The sequence below is a fragment of the Kryptolebias marmoratus genome, linkage group LG3 (genome assembly GCF_001649575.2).
Source record: "Kryptolebias marmoratus isolate JLee-2015 linkage group LG3, ASM164957v2, whole genome shotgun sequence".
NCBI classification, from domain to species: Eukaryota; Metazoa; Chordata; class Actinopteri; order Cyprinodontiformes; family Rivulidae; genus Kryptolebias; species Kryptolebias marmoratus.
The window spans coordinates 21,791,416-21,806,422 of record NC_051432.1 but is presented as its reverse complement, the minus strand read 5'-3'; the positions used below and the strand labels follow the sequence as shown (position 1 = coordinate 21,806,422).

General features: G+C 42.0%; 1 protein-coding gene across 2 annotated transcripts in view; it reads left to right on the top strand.

The window, feature by feature from the left end:
- Positions 1-616: 616 nt before the first annotated feature.
- The window catches only part of mxi1 (max interactor 1, dimerization protein), a 28,528-nt gene continuing 14,137 nt past the window's right edge, over positions 617-15,007 (top strand). Inside the window, exons 1-3 of one of the 2 annotated variants that reach the window (XM_017425688.3) lie at positions 617-1,002; positions 3,466-3,568; positions 8,250-8,279. In XM_017425688.3, coding sequence (XP_017281177.1) covers positions 774-1,002; positions 3,466-3,568; positions 8,250-8,279 — 362 coding nt within the window. In that variant the 5' untranslated portion in view covers positions 617-773. Of the gene's footprint in view, positions 1,003-2,725; positions 3,280-3,465; positions 3,569-8,249; positions 8,280-15,007 lie in introns of those variants that run through there. The other variant, XM_017425690.3, reaches the window with a different exon arrangement.

Below are 15,007 nucleotides of genomic sequence, written 5' to 3'. Positions count from 1 at the left end.
TGCCAACACTGCTGCTGAACAGCTAAAATACTCCATCAGACAAGAATGGGACAACATTCTCCTCCACAAACTCTGCAGCTGGTCACCTCAGTTCCACAGACTGTTGTTCAAAGAAGAGGGGATGCTTCACAGTGGTAAAATTCAAAATCGCCTCATTTAAGAAAAACCACAAAGTAAAATAACTTAGCTTCAAGATTGGATATTTTTAGTGCGATCCACACTGAATGAATTCTAAAATGCATTCTGTTTTTATTTACACTTTGAGGTTGTGCATCAGTATAGTAGAAGATTCATATGAATATGTATTTATTTAAATGTTTACAGGATTTTGCCTGTTTAGGCTTAAAACAGACACTGGGCAGACACATATATCAGCTCTTCTCAACTTTTACTGGAAGCTATTCGAGCAAAAGGGCTCCAACCGGAAGAAGGTAAGGTTATGCACAGAATGATATATCTGTTGTGAAATTAAACAGTGATGTTTAAATGTATGGTTTGGTTTCCAGGGGGAGGGGGAGAGGCAGGCGCAGGGACCATGCGGACTCCTCAGACACCGAGGGGGCCGGGCTCCTGGTTTTTCCCATGCACCAGCATCCACTGACATTGGCCACCGCTCCACATTACACACCCTGCATTCATAAAAAAAAAAAGAAAAAAAAAGAGGAGAGAGAAAAGAAAGAAACGAGAATCCATCTAAAGAGCAGCGTCCTCTGGTCCAGCTGCCTCTCTGAGTTTCGCTCCCAGCGCTGTCGCATCAAGGAGGAGGACCGAAAATGGCCAAAAGTGAGAGGCAGAGGAGAAGTTTGAAGAGTGAGGAGTTCTTCTTCGATTCCGAGGCGTCCCTCCTGGACCAGCAGGACTTCGAGATGTCCAGCTGTCCCTTCAATGACGTCTTCAGCTCCAGAGACTCCCACATGGAGCAGATCAACACTTTTTTGAAAAACGTGCAAGTCCTGCTGGAGGCTGCTAGGTTTCTTGAGAGCGCCGAGCGCAAGGACGGAAGTGAGTTTTTGTTTGTGCTGCGTTTTGATCCTGTGCGTGTTCATTAACATTTCAGGGGGTCGGGGAACTTGGGGTGGAAAAAAAATAAATAAATAAATAAATAAAAGAAAGAAACACATTAACAAGACTTCATTGTCAAGAGTCTCAGACAACAAAGGGCTGAGTTCATTCAAGAAGCACCACTTGCCTGCAGTCAGCACAGAGGGCACTAGACAAACAAGCGATTTATTTATGGGAGAGGAAGGGAAAATCTGCAAGCTTTTAATAAAATGTGGACCGTTTTTAATCTGCGTTTTTTTTTTCTCCTGCGTAATGGCCTTTTTCTTTTGCACAACTCTCAAGCCAGGATTTCTGCAATTGCCCCCGCAGAACAAGTTGGAGCATTTGTGTGTGTGTGTGTGTGTGTGTGTTTTAGTGCGTGATGGGGGAACTGTTTGGCTCCCGTTCCCGTTATAATAAAATCTGATCACATTGCGGCGTCCTCCTGCTCGGTGTGGGATGATGTCATTGTGCCCCCACAGACTCGGTCGAGAGAGAGAGAAAAAAAGCGAAAACTTTACAGATAAAACGCTGTAAGCTCAATAAAATACTGAATCATGCGTGCATGAAGCATATCAATTTAATATCTTTAGCCTTTTATGCAACTGTAATTAAGTTATGAGACTTTTTTTTTTGCTACAACTGCAATGCAATCTGCCCTTTATGGACATAATCCCGTTACTGGTCTTTGTAGAAATGCAATATAAATGAGTCGTTCTAAATAAAAATCCCCTTGTTTCCCGTGCAACCGTTAGCCACCCTCTTTCTCTTTCATGTGCATTTGCTGGTTACTGCTTTAAGTGTTGGTCGCGTGGATTGGTGCGCGTTGGAAGCAGCGGGCTGCTCCGTGCGCTGATTTTGCATTTCGTTCGCGTTTCGTGGGAATTTTTCAGCAGTTCTCTCGGTTGTTTGCTTCCTGCTATTTGGGGGTGTGTGTTGCTGAGTTCCACATGGCGCGAACCTCCCCTGCGATTGGTCAGGCCCTGGCTCAACCCACGACGTCTGTCAAAGCCGACCGCCAATCAGACGCCAGCTCCTCAACTACGTCACGTGTTGCTGGGCCTGGCTTCAGCTGCAGAGTAACCGCCCACTCTCCCTGTCCTGTTTGGGATTTGTAGTTTTTAAAATTATTTTACATTTTGTTTGAACTTAGCAATAAAGTTAGATAATTTGAAACATTTTTATATCCATTAATACTTCAAATAACTATTTAAATCTAATTTAGTAGTTTATTTAATATTTTGTTATAATAATTAAAACAATCCCTGTATTAATCTTTTGGAATAATAATCAATATTTATGCATATTTTGTGTTTATTTTTCACTTTTTCATATGCCCTCTAAAGTGGCAACCATCCAAATAAATCTAGAGAAAAACATAACAATTAAAAACATATTAAGCGCCACACTAATTAAAATAGTTTGTTGTGACTCCTTAATAAATAAAACCCTAAAGTGTGTAATTCTACAATTTTAGGTTCTATAAAATTACTTGAAGCCTAAAACAGGCCTACAGAATGTTTTATGAATAATGAACACGGGCTAGATTGTTAAGATCAATACATGTTATGCCTGTATTGCGGCGTTGATCGAATGCACAAAAATACTCGGTTTCCCAGAATGCACCGCGTCTAAACCGGCCTCTCCTCCCGCTGGGTCCCCGCCCCCCCAGCTGAGCAGCTAGGTAAACAAACAGCACAGCAGAGGAAACGAGCAGAAGCAGGCACTTTGCTGGCTCTCAGCTCCCAAAGGAATTTTTTTTTTTTTTAGCATTTATATCAGATTTTGTAAAAATTTGATACCCTATTGAATAAAGAAATACTACTTTGATACATTGATTTTGACAATATTTTTTTAACAAGGAAGACTTAAAAGGATCGGCTACATAGCTTGCTAGCTTGCAAAACTGCACTTCTTTTTTTTTTTCTTTTCCTTTTTCCTCCCCATTTTTTTTTCTTCTTTTCGACAAATACCGAGCTGGTAAAGACGCCGAACGAGATAACACGACGTCGTTTTTTATTTTTACTTTAAGTGTTTTTATTTTTAGTCAAACCGTCTTCCCCCAGCCGTTTAAAAAAAGCGACTCGTCGCGCGCTGTTTCCAAAGCTAACGTCCAGCGCTGGGTTGTACGTTAACGGCAGCCAGCCAGCCAGCCTCAGGGAAGGATGACAGCCGTTCAGCTGATGAACATCCAACGGTTACTGGAGGCGGCGGAATATATAGAAAGAAGAGACAGAGGTAAAGACGTCCTCGGACGTTTACGAGTTTATGCTTTCGACAACTCGGTTGAAAAAAAAAGAGGGCTGAAAAGGGGGAAGTGTTGACATCTCCATTATGCGCATTCCTGTCAGCCCGTACTTGTGTCGTAGAGCTGAAGTAAAACTTGCCAACTCGTTTGTTTTCGTTTCTTTTACCCCCCTGCAGAGTGCGAACACGGATACGCTTCGACTTTCCCGTCAAATCAGAGCACAAACTACCAGAGGCAGAGAAAATTCCGAAATAAGAAGTTCAGCAGTAACCACAACAGGTAAGAGACCGCTCTCCGTCCAGACGCGATCCTATATGCATGGCAGCTGTATAAATAGATCGGTTGCTAATTATAGGTGTCTCCTATTAAACCGTCTTTTGCGCCTCAGTTTGTGGGATGATGAGTGGACCGCAGACAGCATGTGATCGCTGCCAACGCGTTTGGTAAACACATGAGCTGTTACTGAAGGCTGCCTGGGAACACTTGCTGCTCAAAGACTGCTTTCTTAGGCTTTCATAGGTAAAACAGGGTGTTGTGAGATTCACGGCGACAGTTTTCTTTAGTTCTGCTCGCACTGCCTATTTATAATGTGATCAAAATAGCACTGACGAGATTATTAGTGCACATCTGTTAGCAAAATAACTCAAAAACTGGAGAGTTTTGAATGCAGCTTGCAGAAAGTGTTCACTGGTCACGCATTAATGTTTGGAGTCGGGCTGATTCAAGATGGTCACCACAGCCAACTGGCCTTAGAAAACACAAATGGCTGTAACTAAAATCAGGTGTGGTAGTAGCTGAGACTGATCCCCGACATGGAATCTGAGCACAAAGATCCTAGTTTAAAATCCTGCCGTTAACTATTTGGAGTCAGCTTTTTTCAGTTTGTTTAGATATCTCACAAACTCCTGGGCAGGCTTTCGTGACACCTTCAGGAAATCGTTGGATGTGCCACTACAGCTGAATAATTTTTGCAACCAAACACAATTCAAGATGGTCGCCACAGCCAACTGACCTTAAACAAAAAACACACACACAAAAAAATAGCTGTAATTTAGTCAGTTTGACAGATAATGTGCTGATATCTGGTGAGGTTGTAGCCGAGAGTCACTCACAACACACACTCTGAGTGTGACGCCTCACGACTTTGTACGAGATCGTGAATAACATTATTTTCAGGGTTTAAATAAAACAATTATGACTTTGCTATTTTGTAACAGAAGATAATCTTAGTCTAAAAGCTGTTTGGCAATATGTGTTCCTTCAAGAAGTGCTAGGTCTCTAGTTTGTAACTTTTGCTTTCTCAGAATTAGTTCTTGACGTGCTGTTGTTCTCCCATGTAAAGTGTTTTGTACGCTGTAGGTTAGAGTTTTAGTTTCTCTTTTACCCGAAGCAAGACATGCTGCTATTTACGGCCTTGATGTCTGCAGACATCCAAAGGTGAATATGTAGAAACCTCCGCTGTATTAATTCTCCTCCCCAGTCCAGCGTTTTATAACGCCGTGTGATAACGCATCGCAGCAATTATCAGCCTCATTTAGAGGAGCTTGTGTTCCTATAAAAAGGAGACGGATCTTCCAAGTTGAGCTCCACCGGCGTTGTGTTTTCTCTTGGTGCCGTGCTGCTTACATAAACCTGTCCACTGACAGTCACACATCAAGCACAAGCTCCTCTCTATTTCTCTTTCAGCCTTTTTAATATTAATATAGGAGAGAGCCACAAACAGGAACTGTGCATTACTCATCACGAGGACTGAAACACTGCCTCGTTCTGCATGGCAACAGTCATCGTCTGATAAACCTGAAGTCTGAGGCAATATGCAATGCCCTTCAGATAATTTGGATCTAATGGGGACGTTATCGTTATATAAGAATGCCTCAACAGGTCACGTCTTGGCAGACCTGGTCTTTCAGTGTAAAATGAAATCCACTGATAACCGTCAGCTTCACATGTTGGGCCTTGAATCAGAAAACAACTTTAAGAGTCAGTGAGGGGTGGGGGGTTGGGAACAGAAAATGACAAGTGGCACTCAGATAGGATTTGTTCTTTAAAGGCCTTGTAACACAGAGAGAAACTATAAATTAGGCTGTGCAGAAATAATGTTTGACGTTGCCTTTGTTCTCCATGGGGGCATGTTCACAAGTCGCCCTGTAATTTAACACGTTTGCTATGTAACACCCCTTCAGAGCTGCATATTGTGATGGAGCTCATTTTGTTCCCACTTCCCACTCCTTCCAAACTAAAAAAAAAAAACAAAAGCATTGTTTGGATATCGCCTCGGCTGTCAGGGTTAACTACAACAAGCACTTGGAAAAATGTATTTATTATTGCCAGACAGCAAAAGGCCAGGGCGGACGATCATGTATTGGCCTGTGTGTGTGTGTGTGTGTGTTTGTTACCAAAATCTATTATGAACAGCTGGACTAATTGTGATGAAAATTGCAGAAAAAAATAATAGGATGTACAGCCACTGTACATTTTTTTTTTTGAGTCAACTCAATTCAAGATGGCTGCCACATCCAACAGACCCTAAAACACAAAAATGAGCTAAAATTTGATGTGTCAGTAGTTGAGTCATTCACAAGTCGTACTCTGAGGCGATAACTCGAGATGCTTGACCTGTCGTACCATCGTTAAGCCATAACATTATGGCCTCTGAAAGGTAAAGTGAGTCGCACTGCTCGTCTTGCTTCGGAGCAGAATCTGCTGTGACACTCAGCGTCCTGACATTCACTTTCCACATTTATATTTAGCGATCTTTGAGTTTATGATCATATATTCTTGATAATATTTAGATAGAAGCTACAGTTTGGTGTACACACTCGATTCTCGGTTGCTATCTCGCTTCAGTTCCAGCTGCCTTCTCAGAAGCGTGTTGGGGCTTAAAGCCATGGGCTTATCTGACTCTGTCCTCTCCGGCCTACCGTTTATAGCAGGGATGCTTTATCTCGTTGACCCAGTCTCTGTGTGTGTGTGTGTGTGTGTGAATACATGCGCACACACACACGTACCATCGCATGACTACAGGCAAACGCTCAGCGCTGTTATGTCTGGCCTTGAGCCCGTTTATAATCTATATTGCTTTGTTGACATGCTCTACAAATGCAGATTTCTGATTTAGAAGGCAGAGAAAGTGTTTGTGATCATAAAAATGTTGAGGAAGTAATCATTTGTCAAAATGAGAGGCCATACAAAGATGCACTTTGTCTTTGTGTTACTTTTGCTTGATTTTTGGGAGTTTGTTTCAAAGCTGACTTGCCTTGTTGCACAGCAGGAAAATGGCTACATATTAAAATCTGTGAGACGGATATCAGTGCTGAAGTTATTTCTTGTCTTCATAAAATAATTTCGGGCTCACACAGCTTTCTGGGATGCGTTTAAAATGTTGCGAAACACACTGCTCGACATTCAGCCAGCGCAGCCGCCGCTGAAACAGCCCCCCCCCCCTTTTCTTCGTTCTTTAAGAGTAATAATCAGCTGAAAAACAACAACACATTTTTGTGAAAAGTGGTTTGGATTGGAGTCCAAAGTGGGATGTGCGTTACCAAGCAACACAGATGCAGTGCAGGCAATGTGACAGCTATTGACACAAATTATGCAAATTATGCATGTATTCATCTTCTGTTTGGCTAAACACTTGTTCTGACTCACAAACAGATGCGGACTTCTTCAGTAGACCATTAAAAATATAATTATATGTGAACAAGAAGTGTGCATTGAACACAGACTGGAAACTTACATTTTATGAATAAATGGCAGACTTTTGGAAGCTTCAGTTCATTTTTTTTATTATTTGAAATGACTGGAGTTGCCAAACAGAAGAAACGCTGGTTTAAAAATTGATCACTTTGATTTTAGTGCGTGTGGCTGAATGTCAGAGTGCAGAGCACAGCCATGCACGAGTACTACAGGGATGCAGAGTATGTAAGTTGAAACCTGTCTACAGGACACGTGTGAGCACTTAGGTAGTTGTTGAGTTTCAGGAAATGGCCCGTGCCTGTTTATGTGCTGTGATGGCAGCGATTCAGCTTGGCCATAGATGATGTCCTCTGAAAAGAAAAAAAAAAAAAAAAGGTATGGCAACACATGCCTCAACCTGCAGTCTTGCACATTCAACCACAAGAATCACAATCCCTTTGTTTTATTGGTGTATGGTGCTTTTATTAGCTTTAATATTAACAAATAGAAACGACAAGGTTTCAGGGCCAAGTTTGACTAATTAAACCTGCTCTTTGACTCCATCTGTTTCGGCTGTTCTTATTGCGTTTTCTACACATTGCCTGAATCAATATTTCCCCCAAAATAGAAGTTTTATCAGCCGAGATCAATGTTTAGAACAAGATTTGGAAAATAATTTGCTTTGACACAGTGTAATATTGCACGTATGAGCAGTGTGCCTTACTCCGATTAGGTACAGTGCAGTTTATGTGGAGAGGAACGTTGCCATTTAAGAATCAGAAGGAGGCCTTGTCTCCCTTCAGTTTGTTGCCATACAAAGACACTCTCAAGGACCAGCTGATTCACTTTACATTAATAACAGAACACTGAACTTTGGCTGCTTGTGTGTATGTGAGTGCATGCTGCCCAGCAGCACGTGCACACACACACACACATACTGTAGACTTTACGCTGTGCTCAGTGAGGACATAAGTGCCTTCAGTGTCACACACACACGTCCTCTCAGAGATCTGCTGTGCATTATTGAGGAAGAGGCAGTGTCATGCCACCCTGCATGCCTGGATGTCATTTTAACGTTTGTTGACATGAAGTCCTCAGAATGCTGGACTTTACTGCTCTCTTTACTGGTTTTCATCATGTAAATCTGAGCCGTGTTTGTCCAGCCAATTTAATAGCACAAAGTAAATATTACAAAGTAGATACACCAGATCTGAATTTAGCTTGAAGTGTGTGTTAATGTGAACATCTGGAATTATCTGACGGCCTCTGTTTTCTCCTGTTGCAGGTCAACACATAATGAACTGGAAAAGAACAGGTGAGTTTTTTACATTTCTCATTTCTCATTTCTAACCCAGCACGGGCTCCAGCCCACATACACACCCTACTCTTACGTAAACAAGTGCAGTCAGTTTTGCTTTCATTTTTGTCACAACAGGCTTTTTGCCATTCCTTAACTAAAGACTTCCTCTTCAGCAGCTATTTAAAACTAGAATTACGGCAAATACTGTCCAGGACATCCTCCCTCCTTTGTGCGCCTTTCCTCTGTTATGCAACAGTTTGGTTGCTGAAGTTGTTTTTGCATTCAGTGCGCTCCATGTCATACAAATATCATTTTATCAGCCTGCTTTCAACTAAAAGTTTGTTGCCACCATCAATTTTTTTTTTTTTTTTTTTTAGCAAAGATGTGTTAAACTTGCTGGTGTAGACATTCCCCCAGCAAACAAAGCTAAAACTAAAACTCATGTGGTAAGATCTTATCTTGAAGCAGAATTTTTTTTTTTGGTTGGCAAAGAAGGCAGTAGCGGATACAGAGACAACCCCATATCTGTAGAAAATGTCTGTTTGGTGGTTTCTAAGCCTCAACACGGCTCTATAAAAAAATCATACCTCTACGTTTTAGATGGTATCTATTTACAAGAAATGGAGTGTTCATTGAGACTGAGGTTTATCATTTTTAACCAGTGATGTCCATATCAGATTGAGATTGACAGCTACATTGGGTGTTCGCTGCTGTTTGTGCTCTGACGCTGCAAGCTTCAAGAGTCAAGCTGTAAAGGGTTTCCTTTGACACCATAAATAAAAGTGTCTGGCCTTAAAGGATTTATTGTAAACAGAAAAAAAAAAACCTCTCCTTCCATTTCATTATCTTGGAGTGTGTGGGTACGATGAAGGGATGTAGGAGGCTGGATCAATTCAGTGTAATTACTTATCACCTCAGCCTGCTTTTCTCACCATGCTCCCTGGCAGCTTCCTGTGAAAGGATGGGAACATTGGAAGGAGATCCAGTGAGTTAAATATAGACCAGAGTTGATGTGTCATTTTGGTGCTCATATGCATAGCCAGCCATTCGGCTGATGGCCTCGGCAGATTGCGGCACAAATGCAGGGCTGTATTTTTCAGTGTCCTACCCACACAAATATATATCAGAACTAGTGCCAGCTCATTTGTGTAATCCTACAACACTGCGTGGACACCGTTTTTTTGAGAGTCCCTCCACATTCTTGCTGCTTGTCTATGTTGTACGGCCCGTTTCTATGACCATTTATGGCCTATAGCCACGTCTGACAACCAATCCACACTGATTTATCCAACTGTAGGCTTTATTCCAGTCGGCTCTGATTGGCAGAGGCAGCACATCATGGAATTAGGACTGCTGCAAAGTTATTAGTTAGTACAATAGATGATGATTAATTTGAAAAGTGGTTGCATAATTCCCTCGTGTGTAATTGATTCAGAAGAATATAAATAGAAGCTGCCGTGGTGGTTTGCTCATGTATTTGTGCATTTAACAATGGTAATCTAGTGGTTTGTTTCAGTTCCGTGTTTGATCAACCTCACTATGTGAACCAAGGCAGAGCAGGCTGAAAACGGGCCAATCTGAACTGTAACTAATACAAATATGGATACTACATGCTTATTTTGTTCTAGTTATTGTTTTGATCTTAATATAATGAGCCCTAATATTGTTGCTTAGTAATACAAATTGCCATGAGCCAAAGAAAAGACTTAAAAATGGCAATGGTAATCCATCTTTTAGAAGCACATTGAAAGTCAGAATCATTTATAATCCCCCTTCTTTGCCAGCAGCTAATCCAATTCCCTTACAGCACGTGCCCGACTTTAGGTTATGTGTATCAGGCATAGCTGTTCACCCAAGTGTGTCAGGCTTAGACCATGATCCTACAATTACAGCAGCAGCAGCTATTGTTCCATCTGAAGACCTGACGGCAGCTTTTTCCTGCACTTATCAACCCCGTGTATCTGCCGACAACGAGACGTTTTGCCTTGCATGGCGACCACGGGTGTTGATAACCTCTGAAAACGTGTAGACTTCACTGAGACAGCCGAGACCTCGGGTGGTGGATAAAAGGGGCCAAAAGCAAGAAAAAAAAACCCCATTCAAACACATTCCAGATACTAAGCCTGAGCAGTGGGACCAGATAATGTGGCGGCTTTGATCATGTACCTCCTAACAACCTTATTTAACTTCCACATGCCACTAAATTCCGCTGCTTTAGTAGAGTTTGTCAAGAAATAAGTTGAAGGCTCATATTCCCACCACTTTGATTTCAAAATCTTTTGCATCATAGTCATTTTAAACATGCCCATAGTAAATTCCCAAGATCAAGCTGTTGATTTATCTTCATCCTGAGTGTATTAATGGCAGATTTTCATGGCTTGGTGTGCAGTAGGTTTTTTGGTCCTGTGTTTTCACCTGCCATGTGTACAACATGCTTTAACTTAAATCCATAATAACAGCTCATTCAATTAGCTGTTTTTTAGAGTTTTTTCGTCGTTTTATAAAAATTTGTTTTTATATTTGGCCTGAAACTGAATTATACTTCAAGTGGATTTTCAGTTTTCAAAGGGGAACTTTTGTTGTAGAAACTGAAGGTTTTTGTGTATTTATTTTTTATAACCAGTGGGCTATAAACTCAGAAGTGTTCTTCCAGCCTTGGGCTTGGATGAGCAGTCCAACATGAATAGACTTGAGTTCCTTTTCCTGGCTGTGCTGATGCTCCTGAAAGAAAGTAAAACTAGTCTCTCTGTTGTCCTCCCAGTGAGTACATCCTATTCTCCGGCTCTGCCTCAGGGACTTAAAACTGAACCATTTGTTCTGACCAACGTGACAACATGTAAGCTTTCCTTGCCTTAGAAAAGCAGCTTAAGGGACCTGATCTTTGGTTTGTTGAGCCCAGCTTGAGCAAGCACACGTGCTGTGGAGCATTTTAACTTCCCTCTCTGTGAGGCCGCCCGCTCCTTGTTCTTAACGGGCCTGGCTCAGCTTTGGCTTTGCTAACGACTGTCTCGGAGGACAAGGAAGTAATTGACAGGCTAACAGGATGAGTAGAGGGATTGGTCAAACACACCAGACTGAAGGAGGCCTTGGAGTTGCACGCAAGCCTGATCTGTAGTCCTGATTTGTGTTCAGTGCTATGACTACCACAGTGAAGCACGATCTGGTATTCAAGTAGGATATTGACACCTGCCACGTCTGATCACGTCATCAAGTCTGATGAGGCCATTCTGTTTTGTAAAACATTTACTTGACTCACAAGATGATGAACATAAATACTTTGTTTATGCTGTGTACCTAGGAGTCCACAAATTACTATAAGACATGTCACGACAAATCACCTTTTCAGGAAGTTACATAATGCTGGAGCTGGATTTTATTGATATGTGTCAGCAGCACCTCCCTGCTGGGTTTTCAGATTTCTTGTAATACTTAAGACTTTCAGAAATCCTTGTTGTCCTGGTCTTAAAACAAATTGACCTGATTCTCAAATTAGTTGGCAGAGGTGTCTTCTGGTATATCTATTAACATGAAAGCACTGCTATTATAAATGAAACTTCTTGTTGCTGAGTTAACAATAAATTATTTTTTACTGAAAGACACCTGAAAGTGGCAGTTTATTAAAACGAAAATGCAGTAGTGGGTTTTAACTGCAGGTCTGTTTTTATTTACACCGTTTCTGTATCAAATTCTGTAACGTGAGACTGAAACCAGGTGCTTACAAAAGCACCTTTTGTGGAATTCGTAGCCAAAAAAAAAAAAAAATGTGCAGAGCTGCACAGCCCTGTGAGCACGTTGTGGCATCCCCACTGGCTTGCTGTCAAATTGTGAAGGACAGCGTCGAACCAGAAATCAGCCTCTTGCTGCCTCAGTATCTTTCCCCACACAGATGTTCTGTAGACAGGTGAACAAGAGGCCCTACAGAGGTGATGGGATGTCACCAATCAACTGATAACCCATCAATCACATCTAACCCTTGACTCGGGTTGCTGTTGTGCCTTTATCATGCAAAAGTGTTTATCTAAAGCATTCTATTAAGGAATAGTGTAACTATATGGACTTAGTCAGCAGCTTTAAGCTGGTAAACAAAATGTTCTCTGATTTAAAGCTTGCTTCAGGTTTTCAGGAGGTACTCTAATTCATCAGATTTAGTAGGGACAGTATGTTCAGGCTGTACCGCAGCACAGCATTCGGTTCCTCCCACACAGGTTTTGTGATCTGGCCAACCTGTGCTGTTAACATGTTACCACACGGAGGAGGCTGTGGTCACATACTTTCCCAGAAAAACAAGTGCTTCCCCTGTCTTTCTTAATTCTTTAATCACAGGTTGGTGCATTGACCTCGTGCGAGAATCACTCACATGAGGCAGAGAGAGAGGGGGAAGTGGAGAAATGAGGTGCTTCTTGAAGATGCAAGGCTGTCTTGCGTTAGGCTAAATCTGACTCTGGTTTCTATTTTTAGTCGCACAGCTGGGGAAAAAGGGGGAAACACCACTGCTCGTAGACCAATCATGGAGGTTATCTTTTCACCAATGAGAGCAGAGAGCCGAAACATCAGGGAGAGAAGTCCCCGCCTCTTTTTTCAACAGCATCTATCTCGAATACTGTCTCTTCGTCAAAGCCTTCATTGTCATTATGTGTAAGTGATAACTGAGTCATAACACCCAGAGGCTCTTCCGGTGAGATTCAGAAAATGTGTTTTGTGCATTAAAGATTACTGTAGAGTATTTGGATTACTTTTCCCCTTACTCTCTGTGCAGTGTATTGAAATGCACAAACAACCGTAGGAAGGTTGTGTTCTGACAGGACACCCCCTTTACATACTGTTCATGCTCACCCCTTCCTCCAGCCTGTTCCCAGAGCCAGCATCTGGCTGGAACTCATGAGCTTTTAAACTAGGCACATTTTTGGAGTTAGGCCATGTTGGAGTTTTAATCCAAACTCCAACTCCTACTCCTCCAGTTAGAGGAAGTTAAAGGAGAACATTAAGCTTATGGACGGGTCATGGAGCTTGTAAACGCTGGGATTCGAGGAGAGACCGTAAGTTAGATGTTGCGTGTCAAAACTCCCCATAAAGCACTGGACAAGATGGAGATGTTTGTGTGTTAAATATAATGCACGTCCGCCTTTTCCATCTTTAGTCCCCCTAACCTCACCCCCCCTCTCTTCTGCCCCACTCTGAGGCTCCGTTTCTTTGTCTCGCACCTTCTTTCTTTTGCTCTCCGTTCCAAGCTCCGTCAGTGGAGCAGATTAAAAAGCGGCGTGCACGTGTGAACTAATCCGTGCGTTAGTGATGGGTTTCAGCCCCAGAGTCTCTCGGCCCAGCCACGCAGAGAGCACCCCCCCACCCCACCCCACCCCACCCCTCGACTCCAGCAAGCTCTGCACATGTGTGTACGTGGGCACGTGCTTATTTGTGTGACAGCTGTTTGCGGAGAGTAAACGCTGCATTGTTTTCATCTCTTTTCTCTCAGTCGCTTGTGTCTCTTTTTACACCGTCCGTCCTCCATGCCTCCTTTTACTCTGTTGCCATGTGTCACGAGTGTGGGCCTCAGTGGGGTTTGCGTGACAGCAGCATGGTTTTGCCTAGTAATTAACTGCAATTCAATTTATTTACTGCTTGTGGATTTGCGTGTTGGGTCTGTAAATGTCTGCGTCGGTGTTTGAACTTTCATTTCACTTTTATTGCTCCCATATGAATTTCGTTTTAGGCTTGCTGTCAGTTGGAAAGATCTCTGCTGCACAGTGAATCTCTTTTTGTTTGGGATTGAGGTCACAACTTCCTGAATTCTCGCTGGTCTCATTCCCATCCACCCACATGCCACAATGCATTCTCACCCCTCAGCATTTTTTTTTTTTTTTTTTTTGCTTTTGCTTTCAGCCCCAACCAGACAGTTGGTCTTCATCTACCAAAGATGTTTTCTGAACTTTTTAGACAAAAAAAGTGGGTAAAGTACTTATCAGTAATCTATAAAATCACTGTCAGTGAATAGAAAAGCCAGTTTTTATCATATGATGTGATGCATTCATATTGAAACAGAAAGACTGGATGCAAATGGAGCAGATTTTAGTCATTTGCCATCTCCAAACCCCACAGAATTCCTGATGGACCGACTCACGTTTGTGCCTATGGCTAGTTTCTGGGCAGATTACACAGTCGGAACACTCCTCTTCCTCCCCCGCTCACTATATATCCCTCACCCTCTACATCTCACTCTGACTCTCTACATCCATCCCATCTGTCCACATTTCATAGAGTAGATGAGGATGGCACGACAGTGGATGCAAGACAAAGAATGTTCCAGTTTCGCGTGAAAAAGCTTGAATGTGCTGCACGAGCCAACAAGTCACGAAACGAAACTTTGAACACAGTATTTACAGCTTTTTTTTTCTTTGTCAGTTGTTTTTGTAACAAGATTCATAGCTCTTTTTAGCTTAAAGACACCGGTTTTACTGGTAAGTTCAATAATCTACATTCACGTAAAGCCTTTTAACTTTAATTTAGGTTCAAAAAAATCCTTTTACAGAGAGTCTCTCATTGCATACAAACACTTCTACAGTTCCTCTTATTTAAAACTACATATTATAGTTTTAGGGCTGTAAATGATTTTATAGGTCAGTCATAAATACAAGGTTTTCCAACATGAAAGTAAACATGGCTTAATGAATTTGCTTTTCCGATAGGGATACTGTCAACACTTCAGTTTGGCTCTGTCTGCACAGGTCGTTTATAGCGCCGATGATAAA